Genomic DNA, 19,120 nt, shown 5'->3' on the forward strand with positions numbered 1-19,120 from the left:
CAGTGACTACAGGGCCTAGGGATATCAAAAGAAACTCATTTGTTTAAAAGTAGCTTCTGTTTGAAGGACTGCTCCTTCCAAACCTAGTTTCAAGGGAAGAACCCTAACAAGGGTGAACTCAGGGTCTCAAAGTTGTATTTCAACACCAGGATGGCACAAAGAACAAAAACACAGGCCACCCAATCACCATCTTCCTTTTCTCCACAGTGAGTATCTTTAAATCATAGTAATTATTTTCAAATTCACATCTAGAAATATAAAATTAGTTTATGAAAAAATTGTGGAATGTATAAGCACCAACATATACGCACTCGCCACATGCACTGTGGAAACTAAAATTTCCACAGCATGCTGATTTTTTTGTGGGTTTTTGGGCCATGTGGCCATCTTCTAGAAGAGTTTATTCCTCACATTTCACCAGCGTCTGTGCTGAAGATGCCAGCCACAGATGCTGGCGAAACATCAGGAATAAATTCTTCTAGAACATGGCCACATGGCCCAAAAAACCCACCAAAAAAAAAAAATGGATGCCAGCCATGAAAGCCTTCGACTTCACATGCTGAATTTTGTTTTCTTCATATAAAAGACTACAAGCATCTTTCCTTTAGATACAAATGGAGAAGCAGAGAACAAGGTGGAGCAGAAACTCTGATAATGATCTTCCAAAGAATAACTTGATGGTCGTCATTTCACTTTTCTGTCTCTTAACCCCCCCAGGATTGTTTTTTTGTAGGGACCAGAAAGAAGACGCTTTCTGTAGGGACAAGGTCTCAGCCTCTCACCTGTTGCATCTGAGTCAAGCTGCTTTGTAGGTGCCTTTTCTCCTTTTCCAGCTGCTTCAGGTGCTTTCCCCGGGTACAAGCTGTCTCCAGTTGTTCCTCCAGCATGGCCTTCGTATCCAGTAGTGCCTGAGAAAATTCACGTTCTTCCTGCCAACCCAAAGCAGATCAGTCAAACAAGCAAGGCTAGCTCTCTGTGTGTGAGTAGACTTTGGGTCATGGGTTGGACACATTACTTTTTCTGAACTGCAAATTCCAAAACCCCATATCAACATGACCATTAGGGATTCTGGGATTCTTTAATTTCCAGCAGTAAGATTTCCAACTTCTAGTATGAGACTGCAACCAGAATAATAAAATGATAGACTCATAGAGTTGGAAGAGACCCCAAGGGCTATCCAGTCTAATCCCATTCCACCATGCAGGAACTCACAATCAAAGCACCTCTGACAGATGGCCATCCAGCCTCTGTTTAAAGACCTCCAAAGAAGGAGATTCCACCATGCTTCCACGGTTGAACAGCTCTTACTGTCAAGAAGTTCCTTTTAAAGTTGAGGTGGAATCTCTTTTCCTGGAGCTTGCATCCATTGTTCTGGGTCCTATTCACTGGAGCAGCAGAAAACAAGCTTGTTCCACCTTCAATATGCCACCCATTCAAATATTTGAACACTATCACCCCTTAACCTTCTCTTCTCCAGGCTAAACACATTTTGAATACATTCACATCATCAACTCCATCTTTATTCAAGTGATGACATGTGTGAGCAATTGAACTTGCAGAGATGTGCACTGATACAGATCCATAATGTGAATAACAAACCAGAATGCATGAGTGAGGTCATTCACATTGTTCCGCTAAAACAAAATGATGTCTGAATGACCCCTGTAACCCTGAGGTTGCCAGGTTCAGATTCTATAAGGGCTCACATATAGCCATATCTTGAACAGCAAACATTTTTAAAAGGAAATCTGAAAATGGCATATCTCAGGTGACATGAGATGGAAACACCTGGGTGCGTGTGCAGTCACAAAATTAAATTAGCAACCTTTCGGACATAAATGTTTGTTTCAGACAGGATGAGCCAACCAATGGGGGCTAGTTGTCTTGGCAGAACTTGCCTTCAGCTGGGCTTGGCACTGCTCCAATGCAGGTAGACGGCTTCTCAGGGCTGTCAGCTCTGCCTGAATCCGTTCTGTCCGCAACACTTTCTCCTGCAAAGCATCCAGTTCATCCCGGTACAGCATGGTGAGGCGGGCCTCCCTTTCCAATCCCCGGTTCTGGAGAAATGGATGTAAAGGAAAGTTAGGCATAAGTGGCTACAGGGCAGAGCTTGGAAAAAATGACTTTTTTGGACTACATATAATCATAGCATCCTAGAGTTGGAAGAGACCCCAAGAAGGGCCATCCAGTCCAACCCCATTCTGCCATACAGGAACTCTCAATCAAAGCATCCGTGACAGATGGACATCCAGCCTCTGTTTAAAAACCTCTAAGGAAGGAGACTCCACTACATCCTGAGGAAAGAGTGTGTTCCACTGTCAAACAGCCCTTACTGTCAGGAAGTTCCTTCTAATGTTGAGGTGGAATCTCTTTTCCTGTAGCTTGCATCCATTGCTCTGGGTCCTAGTCTCTGGAGCAGCAGAAAACAAGCTTGCTCCCTCCTCAATATGACATCCCTTCAAGTATTTAAACAGGGATAACAGCTCTTAACCTTCTCTTCTCCAGGCTAAACATCCCCAGCTCCCTAAGTCTTTCCTCATAGGGCATGGTTTCCAGACCCTTCATCATTTTAGTCGCCCTCCTTTGGACATGCTCCAGTTTCTCCACATCTTAAGTCTTACCATCTCCCAGAATACTCTAGATTCCAGGAGGAATGATGTTCCATGATATTCTCCAAGCTCTACCTCCTTCTGTCTCCTGACCCTAGGGCCTTCCATCACAAGGATGACCAGATGTCATAGCCACAACGGAGGACAAGCCTCTGCAAAATGTAGGTCATTCAAGGAAAAAATGTTGGGCAATACAAAATAAAAGCCTAAAAACACCTAAGTGTAAAATCATACTTCATAGGCATGCTCAAAATGGAGGACATTTTGAAATTCCTCATGGACAGAAATGTAGGGAAAGGAAAAGGAAGACCTTTGGTCACCCTGTCTATCACCATCTCTTTGGGAATAATCACTAGGATGTAACGTTTTGATATTTTTATTGCAAATTTTATTGTGATATGTTCCATCATATGTTTTCAGTGCGGTTACTGAAAACTAACATCCCCAGAAAGATGGGTATGCTTGAGGCCAAGATGCAAACAACTGCTAGAAATGGAAATATTAAAAGGTACATTTCTAGCCTTTTCAAAAAGAGCAGTACCTCTTCTCGCATCTTCTGGAGCTGTCCCTCCAAATCCTTCAGTTCATCCTGTAGATCCAGCAGCTCCTCCATCTTCTCCTCTCTGATGGTGACAGTAGAGTTTTAATAGATTTACTTATTTTATTGAATCCATCTATACATACATTGCATCTTTCAAATTAAAAAATTGTCTCAAGAGTGCTAATAACAAGAATTTAGAATGATCAGCCAGCAAGTACAAAAGCACGCAAAATGTAGTCCATTAAAATAAATTCGGGGACCAGTTTCTTTTTTAGCTTCCAAAATTCCAGAGAGAATATAAAGAATCAAACAAGTTGACTGGCCTTATACACCTGTTCACATAAAAATGGTCTTCACAGATAGAGTACACAAAAGAGACAATTCGGCTAACATTTGGTACCCTTTATTGCTTTTGCTAATAAGGAGTCACTTCCGTAAAGCTTTCTAACTCAACACATTACAGTCCTTATGGGGAAATCCACTTGAAGGCTTTTGGTTGACTTGAACTCTGCTACTATGTCCATTTTTATTGAGTCTAATAAAATATCTTCAGTCTTACAAAAAAGATTTAAGTGGTTGGTTGTGGTACCTTTCTGTTTTGAAAGTTTTATTGTATATTTCAGTGGTATATTAATATATATATGTGTGTGTGTGTTTAAAAGCTCTCTCTGTGCTGCACTAAAGCATGAAAAAGGTTTTCAAAGAGCTATTCAAAGGTGTTCTATCAAAATTCTATGTAATCATGAGCTTCAACCAAATGTTATACAGAAAAAAATAAATGAGAAAGCCATGAAGAAGAAACCCATAAGCCTCAAGACGTCACCACTCGATATAGAGCTTTTTGTCAAGGTTTCATCCAGGAAGAGTTTCCTTGGATAAAACATCAGGACAGAAGATCTTTCCAATATTACTTGTTGGCTACACATGTCATATTTAAATTACAACATTCAATAAAGGTTCTTCTGTGAGAACTCTCCATATTCATTTTAGAAAATGTTTAATAGTACAGCATCTCAGATTAGTTATTACTTTTTGTCTCATCATGTTGAAGATTTCCTCGTGTACCAGGGTCAAAATGTGGTAAGCATTTGGGCATAACCACCGCGCCGGTAAATATAATCCCTTGGCATTTTTACATCTCCATCAGTGAGGTGGTGCCTTTTTTGTAATCTGGTTACAAAGTGGTGTATAATACACATTTATATATGTGTTCTTCAATATTTTTAATAATGTTTGTGTATGAAGCAAAGTCTGTGTACACTGAACCATCAGAAAGGAAAGGTGTCACTATCTCGGCCACTAATGTGGACAATTTTGGAGTATTTTGGATTTCAGAATTCAGGATAAGAGATACTCAGCCAGTAGTAAAACAGGATTCTGATGAATTCTAGTTTAGCATTTTGTGCAGAGATAGTCTTTGCAAATTGATGAGATTTAAAAAAAAATTTTTTTTGCATTTTTAACAGCTGAATACTCTTAGCTTTCTGAGTGGCCGAAGATATCCCTGAGGATAGCCATACAATGCTACAATTATTTAAAATAAAAGTTTTTTATTTAGCCTTGCTTAAGCATTATGTAAATCTATGGGAAAAGAAAAAAAGAGAGAGGATACACAAATTGATTAAAACAATAAAGAATGGGAGAGCGAAATAATTTAAGAAGCTACAGTTATGAATGTTTTTATATGCCATTCAGTTATTAAACTATATGTTTGCCTACATAAGTCTATTGGAATACAATAAATAAAATTAATCCATAAACAGGTTCTATCAGAAAAATGTAACTTGAATTAGCAAATAATGATATGCAAAGGAAGGAAATATTGGGGACCAGGAAATTTATTTGTCTATATATGTTGTTTGGTTTATTATTTAATGGCGAAGGGTTTTGTATGTATGGTATGTCATTATGTGTTAAAGTCGAGTGCTTCTGTGTATGGTGTAGTGCAGTGCTTCTCAATTATTTTCTGTCATGCCCCCCTAGGAAGAAGAAAACATTTCACGCCCCCCGCGCGACTGTAAATAGTATCATTTGTCTATAAAATTGTTATAAGTACACCTCTGCATAACAGAGCCTCGCGCCCACCCTGGGGGGCCCGCCCCACTATTTGAGAAAGGCTGGTGTAGTGCAATGTGTTTAGTTGTATGCATGACGTATGTATGTTAGTTATTTGTGTTTGGATAAAGTATGTTCAGATGTACTGTATGCAGAGGGTAAGTTGTAGTTAAGAGCTGGTGTAGGAATGATGATTTGGCATGTTAGGTGGGTATATATATAGTCTGTTTTTATATATAATGTGTATGTATTAGTATATTCTGTGTGGGATGCAAGAAGTTTGTATATGTATTTGTATTTGAAATGTTAATTTTATGTATTTTCATGATTTTTTTTTAATAAAGATAAATTTTAAAAAATTACATTTGACTTGAATCTTGAGAATCTTGGGAGAAAGTCCTGTTCTGAAGATTTCCTTGGGATGCTCAATCCCAACATCTTGCTTCTTTTGTATCCCACATGCTCCCACTTTTTATGTCCCAACTAGCCATCCCCATTCCTGACTTTTTAAACTTACTGCCCCCATCCTCACTCACAGCATTTGCTGCAGACGTCGCACCTGGACCCGAGCTTCAGCCAACTGCACCCCAAGATGCTGGCAGTTGTTATTTGTCGGGGGAACCAATGGCCATGTTTCCTTATCCTGCTGCAGCTCCCACAATTTCTGCAAAAGACAAAGGAATCAAAAGGTTGACGCTGAGGAGGCAGAGGATGGAGACAGCAGAATAGGAAAGCACAGTTCAGTGCAAGAGAAAACTTACTCCCCATGTTTTTAATTATAAATTTGCTCCCGCTTTTCCCAACTGCAGGCTAATGGATAGGCTTTGTGGTTATATAGTACACTCATCCCTCCATGTTTGCAGCTTTGATATTTGCGGATGTGATTATTCACGGATTTGATTAATATGTTCTCCCTAGGAATAGCTAGGTCCTCCAGTGCAACTATATAATCAACTTTAATTAAAAGTTGCACTGAAAGAACTAGCGATTCCTAGAAAGAATATTCTACTAGGCATTTGTAGTTCTTCCAATGCAGTTCTATGGTGTCTGTCGGACGTTGACCACAGAGTTACCCTGGAGGACCTAGAGCAGGGGTAGGCAACCTGCGGCCCGGCGAGGCCTTGGGACCGGCCCCAGCCTGGTCCTGCCGCTGATTGCCGCCAGGGCCTTTGGCCTCTCGCGCGCAGGGGCAAGGGGGGCAATTGTCTGTAGACACCTCAGAAACATGCATTTATATTAACATTTTTTTAAAACATCAGCAAATTTTTTGCGTGTCCTCCACTTTTTAAAAAAAAGTGTCCACCATTTGAAAATTTTGTCCTACATTTGTCCCGGTTTATTTATTTATTTAATTTTTTAAAAAATATATTTAATTATTTATTTTTTGACTTCGGCCCCCCCAGTTGTCTGAGGGACAGCAACCTGGCCCCCGGCTCAAAAAGGTTGCCTACCCCTGACCTAGAGCTTCCTAGAGAGAATACTCCATTAGGCTTCTGTAGTTTTTCCAATGCAGTTCTATGGTGTCTGTTGGATGTTGACCACAGAATTGCACTGGAGGACCTAGAGATTCCTAGAGAGGTGTCCTCTCAGGTGAAACATGGTGTTTTGTTATTTGTGTTTTTTCCATATTCACAGGGAAATTTTCTAAATGCATCTGATGTACATCTCTGTACATACAGATTCTACTGACTGATTCTATATCTTGGAATTCCATCAACCCTAACCCTAGTGAATATGGAGGGACAAGTGTATTTGCTAGCACTGGGACACTTGCTTTATAAAGTTACAACAATTATTTAGGGGATTGCTTATTTTAAATTGACCACACATGTATAAGTCTAGAATTTTTAGTCAAAAAATTGACCCCAAAAAAACGTAAGTTGACTTATCCACGGGTCAATGTAAGTACTGTACTTTAAGTCTTATTTAAAAAAGAGCCATCCTCTGGCAAAATGCAAGAATGTAATCTATCCTGGAAGCACTGACTCCTTTTTATTCGTCTAGCCTTTAGGGTGAACACAAACAGTTATGCCTGCTGGAATTCTGTAAGTTCATCACTTTCCTTTGCTTCATCCTTTACATCCTTTGTTACATGCTCTTAGGTTTTAGCCTCGACTTATCCATGGGCCATATCAAATTCCAAACCTTGTACTTGACTTTTATGACAGGTTTACTTGGGCCCATACAGACAGGTCAAAATAAATCTGCTTCGGGTCACTTTGGAGGTATGCTGTTTAAATGACACACGCATCTTAAGAGGCCAGAAGCTGTGCCAAAGCTGCGCTCCAGTCCTTTAAACAGCATACCTCCAAAGTGAGCCAAAGCAGCTTTATTTTGGCCTGTCTGTATGGGCTCATAGTCAAATATATACAGTAATTTTGATTCCCTTGTACTGATTCACTTTGCTCCCATTCCCCACTCCAAGGTATCTGGCTATAGGCCTGTCATGAGCTGGCTTTGAGATCCTCAATCCATCATATCCTTACCTCCAAGACTGCATCCCGCTCACGCACCAATCCTTGAATCTGAGACATCAGATCCTGTAGGAACTCTTCCATCTCTGCATGTCTCAGTTCCTTCCAATTCAACCTCAGCACATTCTTGGGCTCCTGAGTCACCTGGGAAAGAGGACAAGTTGTGAGTGTTAGAACTTCCTGAAGTGTTCTCTTCTTATACTAGAAGCATGAGCATTTATCGCAGAGTCAGCCAGTAGTATATTAGTAAATCATGGCAATTCCATAGCCGGCCGACAGGAGAATCCAAAACGTTTATACAGTAAAATCCCAAATCCACAAAACAGTGATATTTTTGTTGGGCCAACTAAAAAGCACAAAATACATCATACAAGCTTTCAAAACTTCACTGGCTTCTTCAACAAGCAAAGAAAAGCATACAGGAGAAGAAAAATGATTAATGTTAGAGTCACAAGCCTACATTTTTCTCCCCTCAGATCTTACTTCTAGTCTAGAGCAGTGATTCCCAAACTCTCATCCTCCAGGTGTTTTGGACTTCAGCTCCCAGTAGCCTTAGCCCTCTTGGCTAATGGTCTGGGACTCTGACAGCTGAAGTCTAAAACTCTTGGAAGGTACAGTTTGGGAATCACTAGTCTAGAGAGAAATGAATTCAGCATCAAAGTAACTTCCACTGAGGTCCAGGCAATTTCTGTTTTGTGCAAGGCTAGCATCCCTTTTCTAAGGCAGAGGACACTTCTCAAGAAGTCTCTGTGCTCTGACAGCCTGAAAAATCTTTTAGGCATTAGATAGATAGATAAAACTTGCCAGTCATAGTTCAAAGAGTTGGAGACAGAAACCTCAAAATTGTGTTGTTGTTTTTTAATGAAAAGGACATATTTTAAAAAAATGAATGCAGCTGTATTGATCTATATCAGCAAACAAATTTCATCACTGCCAGGAGCAGGTCTTCAGTGCAGCAAATGAATCTCAACTGCTCACTCAAAACCAAGCCATCCCAAAAGATTTCAACTACAACTGGTATGGCCAAAACCAATAAATATTGGCTGACCAAAACTAAATTCAACCTTCAGCAGTGACTGGTCATATTGCAGCAGCCAGGGGGATGGCAGGTTATATAACCTTATCTGTTTGTGTAATATGATTTAATATAATCATATTTAATCATATTAATCAATATGGCAAGGTGTATCCACACTGCTCTACCAAGACATTGGCCCAATTTATAGGATAGGGTTTGACATGCAAAGGACAACTGGAAAATGCTTCAGTATGAAGAGCAGTTCATCAGTACCTCTTGGATGGCAGAGGCCAGGGCAGCTTGGGTGTCAATGTCCAGCATCTGGATACGGCCAATGATTTCTTCTCGTCGTTCACACTGTTGAAGGAATAAAGATGATGATCAGGTTTCTCTTACTTGCCCGTCTTGAAGCAATAAAGCTAGTTGGGCAACCCTAAGCCCCAGGGCTCTATATGGCTCTTGGCCCAATTGGCCTGAAAGCAAGTAATTTAGACTCTGGCAAGATTAAATCTATTCTTCCCCAGGCAACCTGTGAAGTAGTAAGGAAAAGGGGAGAGGGAAAGGTGGTGGAAGAGGGAGGAAGGAAAATGGGTTGCAGAAAGAAAGTGTGTGGCAGAGATGGCAGTCTCTCTCCATTTTTGGTTCTGATCCTGCCTGTTTTTCAATTTCTTTATTTCATTGAGTCTCACATGGCTATATCTTTGAATTCCATCAAATCTAAAGTGCTCCTTCCTTCCCATAAGTAATCTGCATTTCCTCTCAATTTTTTTAAAAAATAATCTTTATTGAATAATATCAAATAATGCAAAACTAAAATTCAAATATCATCCAAAATGATGTTTTCAATTTATAATATTATTTTCATGACCCTTTTCTTGGCTTCCTTCTAAAGCTGTATTTGTAAAAAGTACATATTATAACATCAATGTCCCTGTATACCTTTTTTAAAATTTATCTTCAAAGTCCTATCCATGAATAATAGTATATATACGGCAATCATTCTTTTCTTTAGCTGTATTTCCTCTCAAAATTGTGACAAGGGATCTCCTTGCATCCAAAGTAGTAAGCTTTCTTCTCTGTCTACTCCCTGTTGTGTCCCAGCCAAACTTCCCCATCTATCAATCTTAGGGATGCCACAGTCCTTCTACATTAAAAGTCTTTTATCTCTAATCAAAAGTGGTGACAGTCCATTTCTTCATTGGCAAGGCAAAGTCACTCTGCCCATGCCCAGAAGGAACTTCTGTTTTGTACTTCATGCATTGCATACTGAAACCCTGGGAAGGAATGAAATAACTGATCTCTGGTGAGGGTCATATTTTGCCCTACTTTGGGATGGAGAGTCTAACACTGCAGTCAAAAGAATGAATTTGGGGTTCCCTCCCTCCCAACTCCCTTCCTGCCCAAAGTACCTGAACAGCACTCCCCAGCAATAGCAGCAACATCTTTCTCATCTCACCAACAGCCTGGGCTAGATCAGAAATCAGAGAAGAAAATATTAAAATGATTTGGATCATAGAATCATAGAGTTGGAAGAGACCGCGAGGGCCATCCAGTCCAACCCCCTACCATGCAGGAAATCTAAATCAAAGCATCCCCGACAGATGGCCATCCAGCCTCTGTTTAAAGACCTCCAAGGAGGGAGACTCCACCATAGTCTCAGAGGGAATGTGTTCCACTGCCGAACAGCTCTTACTGTCAGGAAATTCTTCCCAACGTTGAACTGGAATCCCTTTTCCTGCAGTTTGCATCCATTGGTCCATGTTTTAGTCTCTGGAGCAGCAGAAAAGAAGCTTGCTCCATTCTCAATATGACATCCCTTCAAGTATTTAAACAGGGCTATCATATCACCTGGAGCAAAAACGTATTGCCTTGTTGGTCAAGATAAAAACCTTGCCTGAAAATCAACCCTGTTCTATATTTAACAGAAAATTAGAAGGAGGGAAGGCAATCAGTCTTTTATATTGCATACTTAACATTAAATGTAGACAGGTACCTGAAATCATATCATATTTTTAAATAAATAAATGGGAAGTAATCAGGCACGCCACTTTGTCAAGAGACTCTATGGGCACCAGCTATCTGAGAAGTGGATGTCAATCTGGACAGACCAAGCACCTAGATTAGTCACGTGGGAAAACAGAAAAGTGTAACTAAGAATAAATGCAATTTTTGTAATTTAAAATAAATATATAGATGAAAGGAAATTGGATGCATCAGATTAAAAATGGATTACATGCAAAAGCAATAAAGAACAAAAAGATAGATTTGAATCTGGTTGGCAGTCATTTTAGAGATTGGAAATAATAAAAGTATGAGGGAGGGGCTCATGCACGCACATATGAACATACTGGATTGGTGGGTTGATCAGCAATAAGGAAAAGCACTCCACATGTGTAACTGCACCCTTTGCATTATTCAACAATTTGCAAAGCTTGGCCCTTGGGCTGATTTCCAGAACAAATTTCCCTAGTACAAATGAAGCAACAATTGCTTTTGTATGTTTGAAAACATCAAAAGTGAAAATACCATTTAAAGTACAAGCAAATGTTGCTGGATTGTGGCTTTTGGAGCTGCAATCCAAAAGAAAGGCTTAATCTAACCATTGTCAAGGGAGCTCAAGTTTAGGACCTCAATTGGCAAGGAATGTGGAAAGGCAGGGGACCACTCTCTTTTGGTAGTATGTACAGCGCTGTGTATACTTACAGCACTATAAAAATAAACTATAAATAATAATAATAATAATCCCAAATACTCTCCCATGATCTTACCTGTGAGGGGGTCTCGAGCCAGAAGATAGACATTAGGTGGTGATAAAACAATAAGTTGTTGCAGATCGTTCTGGGGAAGGAGGAAAGAAAATGGGGGTACAATTAAAATCAATCTGGCGATGTGGAAATTCTTCTGTTCACATTCAATCCACACATTCTGTTCTATTCACACAAGTGTAGCAGAGTGTAAAAACGGCCTTCTACTGTTTGATCATTGAGTCCACTTGCTTGTTTGGTCTTCTTAGTATCATAACGCTGGAAGAGAGACCCCAAGGGTCATCCTGTCCATCCTCCTGCCATGCAGAAACATACCATCAAAACACTGATACTGTAGACCACAGTTGAACATGAGTCAACAGCAGCAGCTAAAGGCCAATGCTATTCTAGGCTACATCAATAGAGGTATAGTGTCAGATCAAGGGAAGTAATAGTGCCACTCTATTCTGCTTTGGTCACCTGGAATACTGTGTCCAGTTCTTGGCACCACAGGTCAGAAAGGATATTGAGAAGCTGGAGCGTGTCCAGAGGAGGGCCACAAAAATGGTGAAGGGTCTGGAAATCATAGAGACCTATGAGGAGAGACTTAGGGTGCTGGGTATGTTTAGCCTGGAGAAGAGGAGGTTAAGAGGTGATATGATATCCCTGTTCAAATATTTAAATGGGTTCTCTGCTGCTCCACAGAATACAATACATAACAATGGATGCAAGCCCCAGGAAAAGAGATTCCACTTCAACTTTAAAAGGAACTTCTTGACAGTAAGTGCTGTTTGACAGTAGAAGACACTACCTTGGAGAGTGGTGGAGCCTCCTTCTTTAGAGGTCTTTAAGCAGAGGCTGGATGGTCATCTGTTGGGGATGATTTGATTGTGAGTCCCTCAGGGCTTGCAAGGTGAGAGCTTTGATTTTGGTTGCCTTCCTTTGGACACACTCCAGCTTGCCAACATCCTTTTTAAATTGTGGTGCCCAAATCTGGCCACAGGTCTGACCAAAGCAGAATAGAGCGGCACTATTACTTTCCTTGATCAAGACACTGTATTTCTACTGATGCAGTCTAGAATCACATTGGCCTTTTTAGCTGCTGAATCCCGCTGCCAATTCATGTCCAGCTTGTGATCTACTCAGACTTCTAGACCCCTTCCATATGTACCATTGTCAGCTGTCATGTACACTTTTTTCATAGGCAAGACTTGGGACAGCAGTTACATTTTACAGGAAAAGAAATATCACTTCAGCATTAGGAGGAACGTCCTGACAGTAAAAGCTGTTCGACACTGGAATACACTTCCTTGGATTGTTGTAGAGTATCCTTCTTTGAAGGTCTTTAAACAGAGGCTGGATGGCCATCTGTCACAGGTGATGAGTTGATGGTGAGTTCCTGCATGGCAGAACAGGGTTGGATTGGATGGCCCTTGTTGTCTCTTCCAACTCGATTTTATTGTTCTATAATGTTATGTATGTGCAAGCAGTCCCATGTGAGACTTGTAGGTAGGAAGAAGTAACAATGGAGCAGATCCTTCGTCAAATTAATATAAGTTGTCTGTAATTTGCAAGTGTCAAAAGAGCAAGTCATCAGAAAGAGAGTTGTTGAAAGGTGGGGGAAGCCTGTACTGTACTTTGATTTTTGTTGCTTGGCTCCCATCTCAATTGATTCATTTGCTGTTACATTAATTTCTTCTGCACTGGTTGCTATAGAACCCACTTTTTAAATAGAGTAATAATGTTCCCCTGTTCTTGCCTAAACTCCTGTCAGAGCTGCTTTGTTTAAGATCTTCTCAGTTGTTCCTAATCTGTTATTCAATCCCTTCTTCAGATCTCTATTCAGCCCTCTTGGATTCCTCTAGCCCCAGGATGCCTCTTTATCCATTGATTCAAGCATCCATAGAATGAAGATATTATATAGCAAAATTTGATTTTGCCATTTTATATAAGGGCCACCATTTCATGGTGCCAATATATCTAATGGGACTTGGACATCCATGGATTTTAGTATCCACAGGGGATCCTGGAACCAAACTCCAGCGGATACCAAGGGCGCACTGTAATTTTAATTTTGCTAGTTGTTTACGTCACAACTACAGGCAGCCCTCCGCACCTGCGGCTTTGACTTTTGCAGATTTGATTATTCATGGATAACTCACCAATTCTTCATTTTATTTTATTTTGGGGGATGATTCAGAATGGATCAAAATGCTGCCATCCTGCATATCCCGTCTAGCCCTGAGTTCTCCTAATAGATGTTCATTCTATGACATGGGCAAAATAACAAAAAGCAGAAGTCACCATTGTGGAGGACTCAAAACATACTCACCTGGTAGAAGCTGGTCAGCCGGTGGAGGACAGTCTGGAGCATTTGCAACCTATGTCCTTCCTCGCTTTGATCACTCCATGAAGGTCGTGCTCCACCAGGAATCAGGTCTCTAGAAAATGCAAGCAAGCACACAGGAGAATATTAAGGGAAACACTACACTTCAGTATTTCTCTTTTTCCAATAACGGAAAGCCTCAACAGTTTCTGACTGGACTAGCTTGGCTACAATCCAGACAGAACCCAATTGACTCAGGGCACATCTGCTCTACATACCGGTTCAACATCTGTTGCTTTGTCAATCTTCGGGATTTGTATTTTTGCGTGCACCACTAACCACTAACCTTCTTTATAAGCTACTGCTGCCAGGATTATTTGGGGGAAGTCATTACAATTAAATTGCCATAAAATGTCTACATATATCGACTTCTATCTATGTGGAGCACACTGTTGTTCATAGAACCTGTAGCTCTCCAGATATTGCTGATCTCCATCTTTCATCAGAACTAGCCAGCCTGGAGAATGATGTGGCATGATGGTCCTTCATCAACAACTGAAGGTTTGGAGACCTCACCTTGAATCTAGAGCTACGTAAAGATTTGTGGCTGTAAAAGTCAGTGTGGTGTAATGGTTTGAGTGTTGGCCTATGACTCTGGAGACCTGGGTTCGATTCCCAGCTCAGCCATGAAACCACTGGGGTGACCTTGGGCAAGTCACACTCCCTCAGCTTCAGAGGATGACAATGGCAAATTCCTTCTGAAGAAACTTGCCAAAACAAACCTGTGATAGGTTCACCTTAGGGTCACCATAAGTCGAAAACGACCTGAAGGCATACAACTATCTTCCTGACAGTTAGAGCTGTTTGACAGTGGAACACACTCCCTTAGAATCTGGTGGAGTCTCCTTCTTTGGAGGTTTTTAAACAGAAGCTGGATGGTCATGTGTCGGGGGTCCTTTAATTCTGTGTTCCTGCATGGCAACGGTTTGGACTGGATGGCCCTTTGGGTCTCTTCCAACTTTATGATTCTATGGTTCAATGAACAACAGCAACAAAATATAGATCTAGAATTGTGCAGCCACGAGCTTGCATTCAGGTGTATATAATGAAATTTGAACGCATGCACAGTTCTGAGATATTCCTCCACTCCACCCTGGGAGCTGATAAGGTTCATAGAATCCTAGAGCTGAAAGAGACCCAAGGGCCATCCAGTCCAACCCCATTCTGCCAGGCAGGAACTCTCAATTGAAGCACCCCCAACAGATGGCCATCCAGTCTCTGTTTAAAAACCTCCAAAGAAGGAGACTCCACCTCACTCCAAGGCAGCATATTCCACTGTCAAGCAGCTCTTACTGTCAGGAAGTTCTTCCTAATGTTGAGGTGGAATCCCTTTTCCTGAAGCTTGCATCCATGGTTCAGGGGCTTATTCTCTGGAGCAGCAGAAAACAAGCTTGCTCCATCTTCAGTGTGACACCCCTTCAAATACTTAAAGAGGGCTATCCTGTCACCTCTTAGTTTTCTTATCTCCAGGCTAAACATACCCAGCTCCCTACGTTTCTCCTCATAAAGCATGGTTTCCAGATCTTTCACCATTTTAGTCCCCCTCCTCTGGATGTGCTCCAGCTTCTCAACATCCTTTTTGAATTGTGGTGCCCAGAACTGGACACAGGATTCCAGGCGAGGCCTGATCAAAGCAGAATACAATGGCACTATTGCAACGGGCCCTTGGTATCCGCTGGGATTTGCTTCCAGCACTCCATGTGGATACTTAAATCCATGGATGCTCAAATCCCATTAAATACAATGCCATAGTAAAATTAAAGCTTGAAGCATCCCTATGGTTAAACTGATATAAACTGATACATGTTTGCTGTGTAAAGGACATGCTAACAAAAGAGTGACTTACATCATCTCCATGATGTGGATGAGGAAGTCTCCATTGACTAACTTGAGGAAAAATTCTTTGGGACCTTCAGCACTTGTCTCCTGAAGAGAAGGGGGCTGATCACATCTAGGGTTCACCAGGCTCCCCAAGGTTTGTATCTGTAATAATAACAATAATAATAATAATTTTAGAAAACGCATAAAGCCATCACTTAAAATACAATACAGTCAGTCCTCCATACCCACAGATCTTACATCCACAGATTCAAGTATCTATGGCTTGAAAATATTTTTAAACTATATAAATTCCAAAATGCAAACCTTGATTTGGCTATTTTATATATAAGGAACACCGTTTTACTATCCATTGTATTTAATGGGACTTGGACATCCACAGATTTTGGTATCCACAGGGGAATCCTGAAATCAAACCCCAATGGATACCAAGGGCCTACTGTACTACATAACCATTAAAGTACACTCATACGAGTACATTCTTTAAATTTTACAGATTAAAAAGTCATGTTTTAAAATCAACTGGGTAGGTCCGGTACATCTAAAAAAACAAATATGAGATAAAATGTCACTCCTTTCCTACCACTATTTTCACTTTTCCTCCGAAAGAGAGAAAATACATCACCTTCAAAAGAGGACCGAAAAGGAGATTGTATGCATGACATTGGCATGCCAGTTTACATGCATAGATTGAGAATGAGAAGCAATTAATATAAACTATTATTATCATTATTATTATTATTAATATAAACTAAACAGAAATATGTCACCCAAATATGTTATGGGAACAGTCTCGCATCCATTCAAGTGCTACAGAGAATTTGAAAGACTGCATGCTTTTTGGAGAGGCTGGGTAGCCTCAACTGTGAATTTGAGTCTCTTTTGAAACAAGTGACGTGGCTATCTGTCTTATTAAAAATGTGTAGTTTATCAAGGATGTTTTAAATCTGCTTTTTCATTCCAAAGTACTGCCCATGACTGCCAGAATGTCACTATGAGCAAAAGTGAAAGAGGAGGAACCAGAGCCCCTTCCTGGTTACAGGTAATCAATACTGAAATAAATTAATACTTTCTCCTAATCGAACCACTAACCTCAGCACCTAAACAGCATAGAGTTAAAGAGGAGTGGGTAGATCGGTATCTCTGAGACTCAAAGAAGGTAGACTGGTTACCCCCAGAGACCCAAACTTGTTTTCTCCTATTTCCAAACCTGAAACTACTGTACTAACAAACCAAAGTGAAGCCACATTACAGTCCCGATAGCTGGGATAGCTCCCACTATAAAAGGTATCTCTTTTTGATACATATAACAATCAACTGAGCATTCAGTTACTTTCCCTTAGTCAGCTCTGTTTAAGTATTTGAGGGGGTGTCATTTTGAGGGTGGAGCAAGCTTGTTTTCTGCTGCTCTAGAGAACAGGACAGTGGTCACAGAACTATGGATGCAAGATACAGGAAAAGAGATTCCTCCTCAATATTAGGAAGAACCTCCTGACAGTAAGAGCTGTTTGACAGTGGAACATATTCTGATGCTACAGTCAAAGGACCCCTTTTGAAAATGAAGGCCTTCTCTGGGCCATCTTAATATCTATGCATTCATCTTTTTTTTGCTCCACTGAGACTGAAAACAAGATGGCCTCCATATTGCAATGTTATTGTTGGCTTTAGAAGTACTGATAGGTTAAATATTGTATGTACTCATGGATAAGTCTAGAAATTTTAATTAAAAATGATCCACAAAAACTGAATTGACTTATATCCATGGGCCAATGTAAGCAATGTCCTTTAACTCTTATTAAAAAAGGAACCACCCTCTGCTGAAAGGAAAGAGCATAATCCAGTGGTTCTCAAACTTTGATTCTCCAGGTATTTTGGACTTCAACTCCCAGAAACCCAGACCAATCTGGACAATGGTGAAGGATTCTGAGAGGTGAAATCCCAAACATTTGGAGGACCAAGGTTTGGGAATCACTGTTGTAATCTGTCCTGGAAGTACTGGCTCCTGTCTGTTCTCTCATCCATCCAATCTTTAGGGTGAGCACAGTTACATCTGCTGGAATTTTTAAGTTCTTTGGTATCATTTTTCTTTGCTTCGTCCTTTAGATCTGTTGTAACACACCCCAACGTTTTACCCTCGACTTATCCATGCACCATACCAAAATCCATAATTTTGGTCCCCAAACCTGCCTTGACTTATATATGAGGTCGAATTATAGTTGAGTATATATGCTATGCTTCAAATCAGGCAGGCAAGTTCAGATTCCAGGTGCCAGCTGAGGTTATTCCAATACCCATGCGGCCAGCAGAGCAACAGGGCCAAAAATACATTATTCCCCTGCTGCAAGATATGCTATTGCTTACCCAAGTGACCAGTGGCTCCAAGACAAAATCCTCCAGCATCGCAAGGACATTTCCATCCATCATGTCATCTATTTGATACTTTCACTTGTGTCAGCTGGGTCCTGTAGGCATTAGGCCTGCCTGTTCTCCTGTATGATGTGCGTTATCAGTACAATTTGAAACTTCACTTCTGCAACTTCCTTTTGCAATCTGAGGTGTGGGAAGGTGCAGAGAGAGGCAGGGAGGAAGTTGTGACATCGAAGTCAGAGACTTGACTCACTCCCTTCTTATTTCCCACCGCACAGGAAGTTCCCGAAGTGAAATAGGCCCATGCTGAAAGACTGCTAGTGTTCAGGGGATGTTTTAAAGTGAATTGACCCAAAGGACATGATTGACTTCATTTCCTGCGCTTGTGGAAAGAAAACCACAGAGAAGGTGGCAGTGGAACAATGAAGATCCTTCTCAAACTGTTTCTGGTCTGAACTGTTTGGTGGTACAAGATACCTCCCGCGTTAATCTCACCTGCATCTGATACTGTGGGGTTATCTATACCTTTTGTTTTGCAACGCGACTTTGTGAATAATCTCACTCACACATTCCCAATTTGTTGTTCACACTATTTTGTTATGGAACCATATCCCTACAAGTTCTGTTGCCCACACGTCAGCACTGCGAATAAAGATGGGAGTCAATGATACAGATGTATTTGAAACACGTTCAAGATGTGCAGAGTTGTATCCCAGTTTATCCCGGGTCTATTTGAGTCAGTTATTCACACAGCTGACAATGCAAATCTTTCAGAAAAATTTGGAGGGTGGGGGGAGATTAATTTTGTGGAAGTTTTGGCAGTTCCTTCAAAAATGTTATCAGATGCCTTCAAAATGTATGTGAACAAAACAGATTCAATCCACGCTCTACTGGGATTATTGACACCATCTGAACAACCTCCCAGATGCCAGTCAGGCTTTGTAGGGTCAGAAAATAAGGCAAAACATCCCATTGGTTCTTCACACATCACCCAGATTGTAATCGTGTGTGGGCAAACATGTGGCCTGTGACACTTTTATTTCATGGTCCTCCATTACCCCATGTCCTTCATTCATATCCTCTCAAT

At 40.8% G+C, this 19,120-nt stretch overlaps 1 protein-coding gene across 1 annotated transcript in view; it reads right to left on the bottom strand.

Annotated features, from left to right (window-relative positions):
* Window positions 1-19,120, bottom strand: part of CCDC88B (coiled-coil and HOOK domain protein 88B) — a 43,887-nt gene that overhangs the window by 23,225 nt on the left and 1,542 nt on the right. The window contains exons 2-12 of the mRNA XM_089483348.1: window positions 18,028-18,216; window positions 15,674-15,810; window positions 13,774-13,882; window positions 11,466-11,535; window positions 10,107-10,165; window positions 8,971-9,054; window positions 7,692-7,823; window positions 5,742-5,869; window positions 3,151-3,232; window positions 1,899-2,057; window positions 783-929 (exon numbers count right to left, since the gene is read on the bottom strand). Coding sequence (XP_089339474.1) covers window positions 783-929; window positions 1,899-2,057; window positions 3,151-3,232; window positions 5,742-5,869; window positions 7,692-7,823; window positions 8,971-9,054; window positions 10,107-10,165; window positions 11,466-11,535; window positions 13,774-13,882; window positions 15,674-15,810; window positions 18,028-18,090 — 1,170 coding nt within the window. The 5' untranslated portion in view covers window positions 18,091-18,216. The remainder of the gene's footprint in view (window positions 1-782; window positions 930-1,898; window positions 2,058-3,150; window positions 3,233-5,741; window positions 5,870-7,691; window positions 7,824-8,970; window positions 9,055-10,106; window positions 10,166-11,465; window positions 11,536-13,773; window positions 13,883-15,673; window positions 15,811-18,027; window positions 18,217-19,120) is intronic.

Source organism: Sceloporus occidentalis, unplaced genomic scaffold (assembly GCF_023333645.1).
Source record: "Sceloporus occidentalis isolate IW3139 unplaced genomic scaffold, rSceOcc1.0.p SCAF_20, whole genome shotgun sequence".
In the NCBI taxonomy this organism is placed as follows: Eukaryota; Metazoa; Chordata; class Lepidosauria; order Squamata; family Phrynosomatidae; genus Sceloporus; species Sceloporus occidentalis.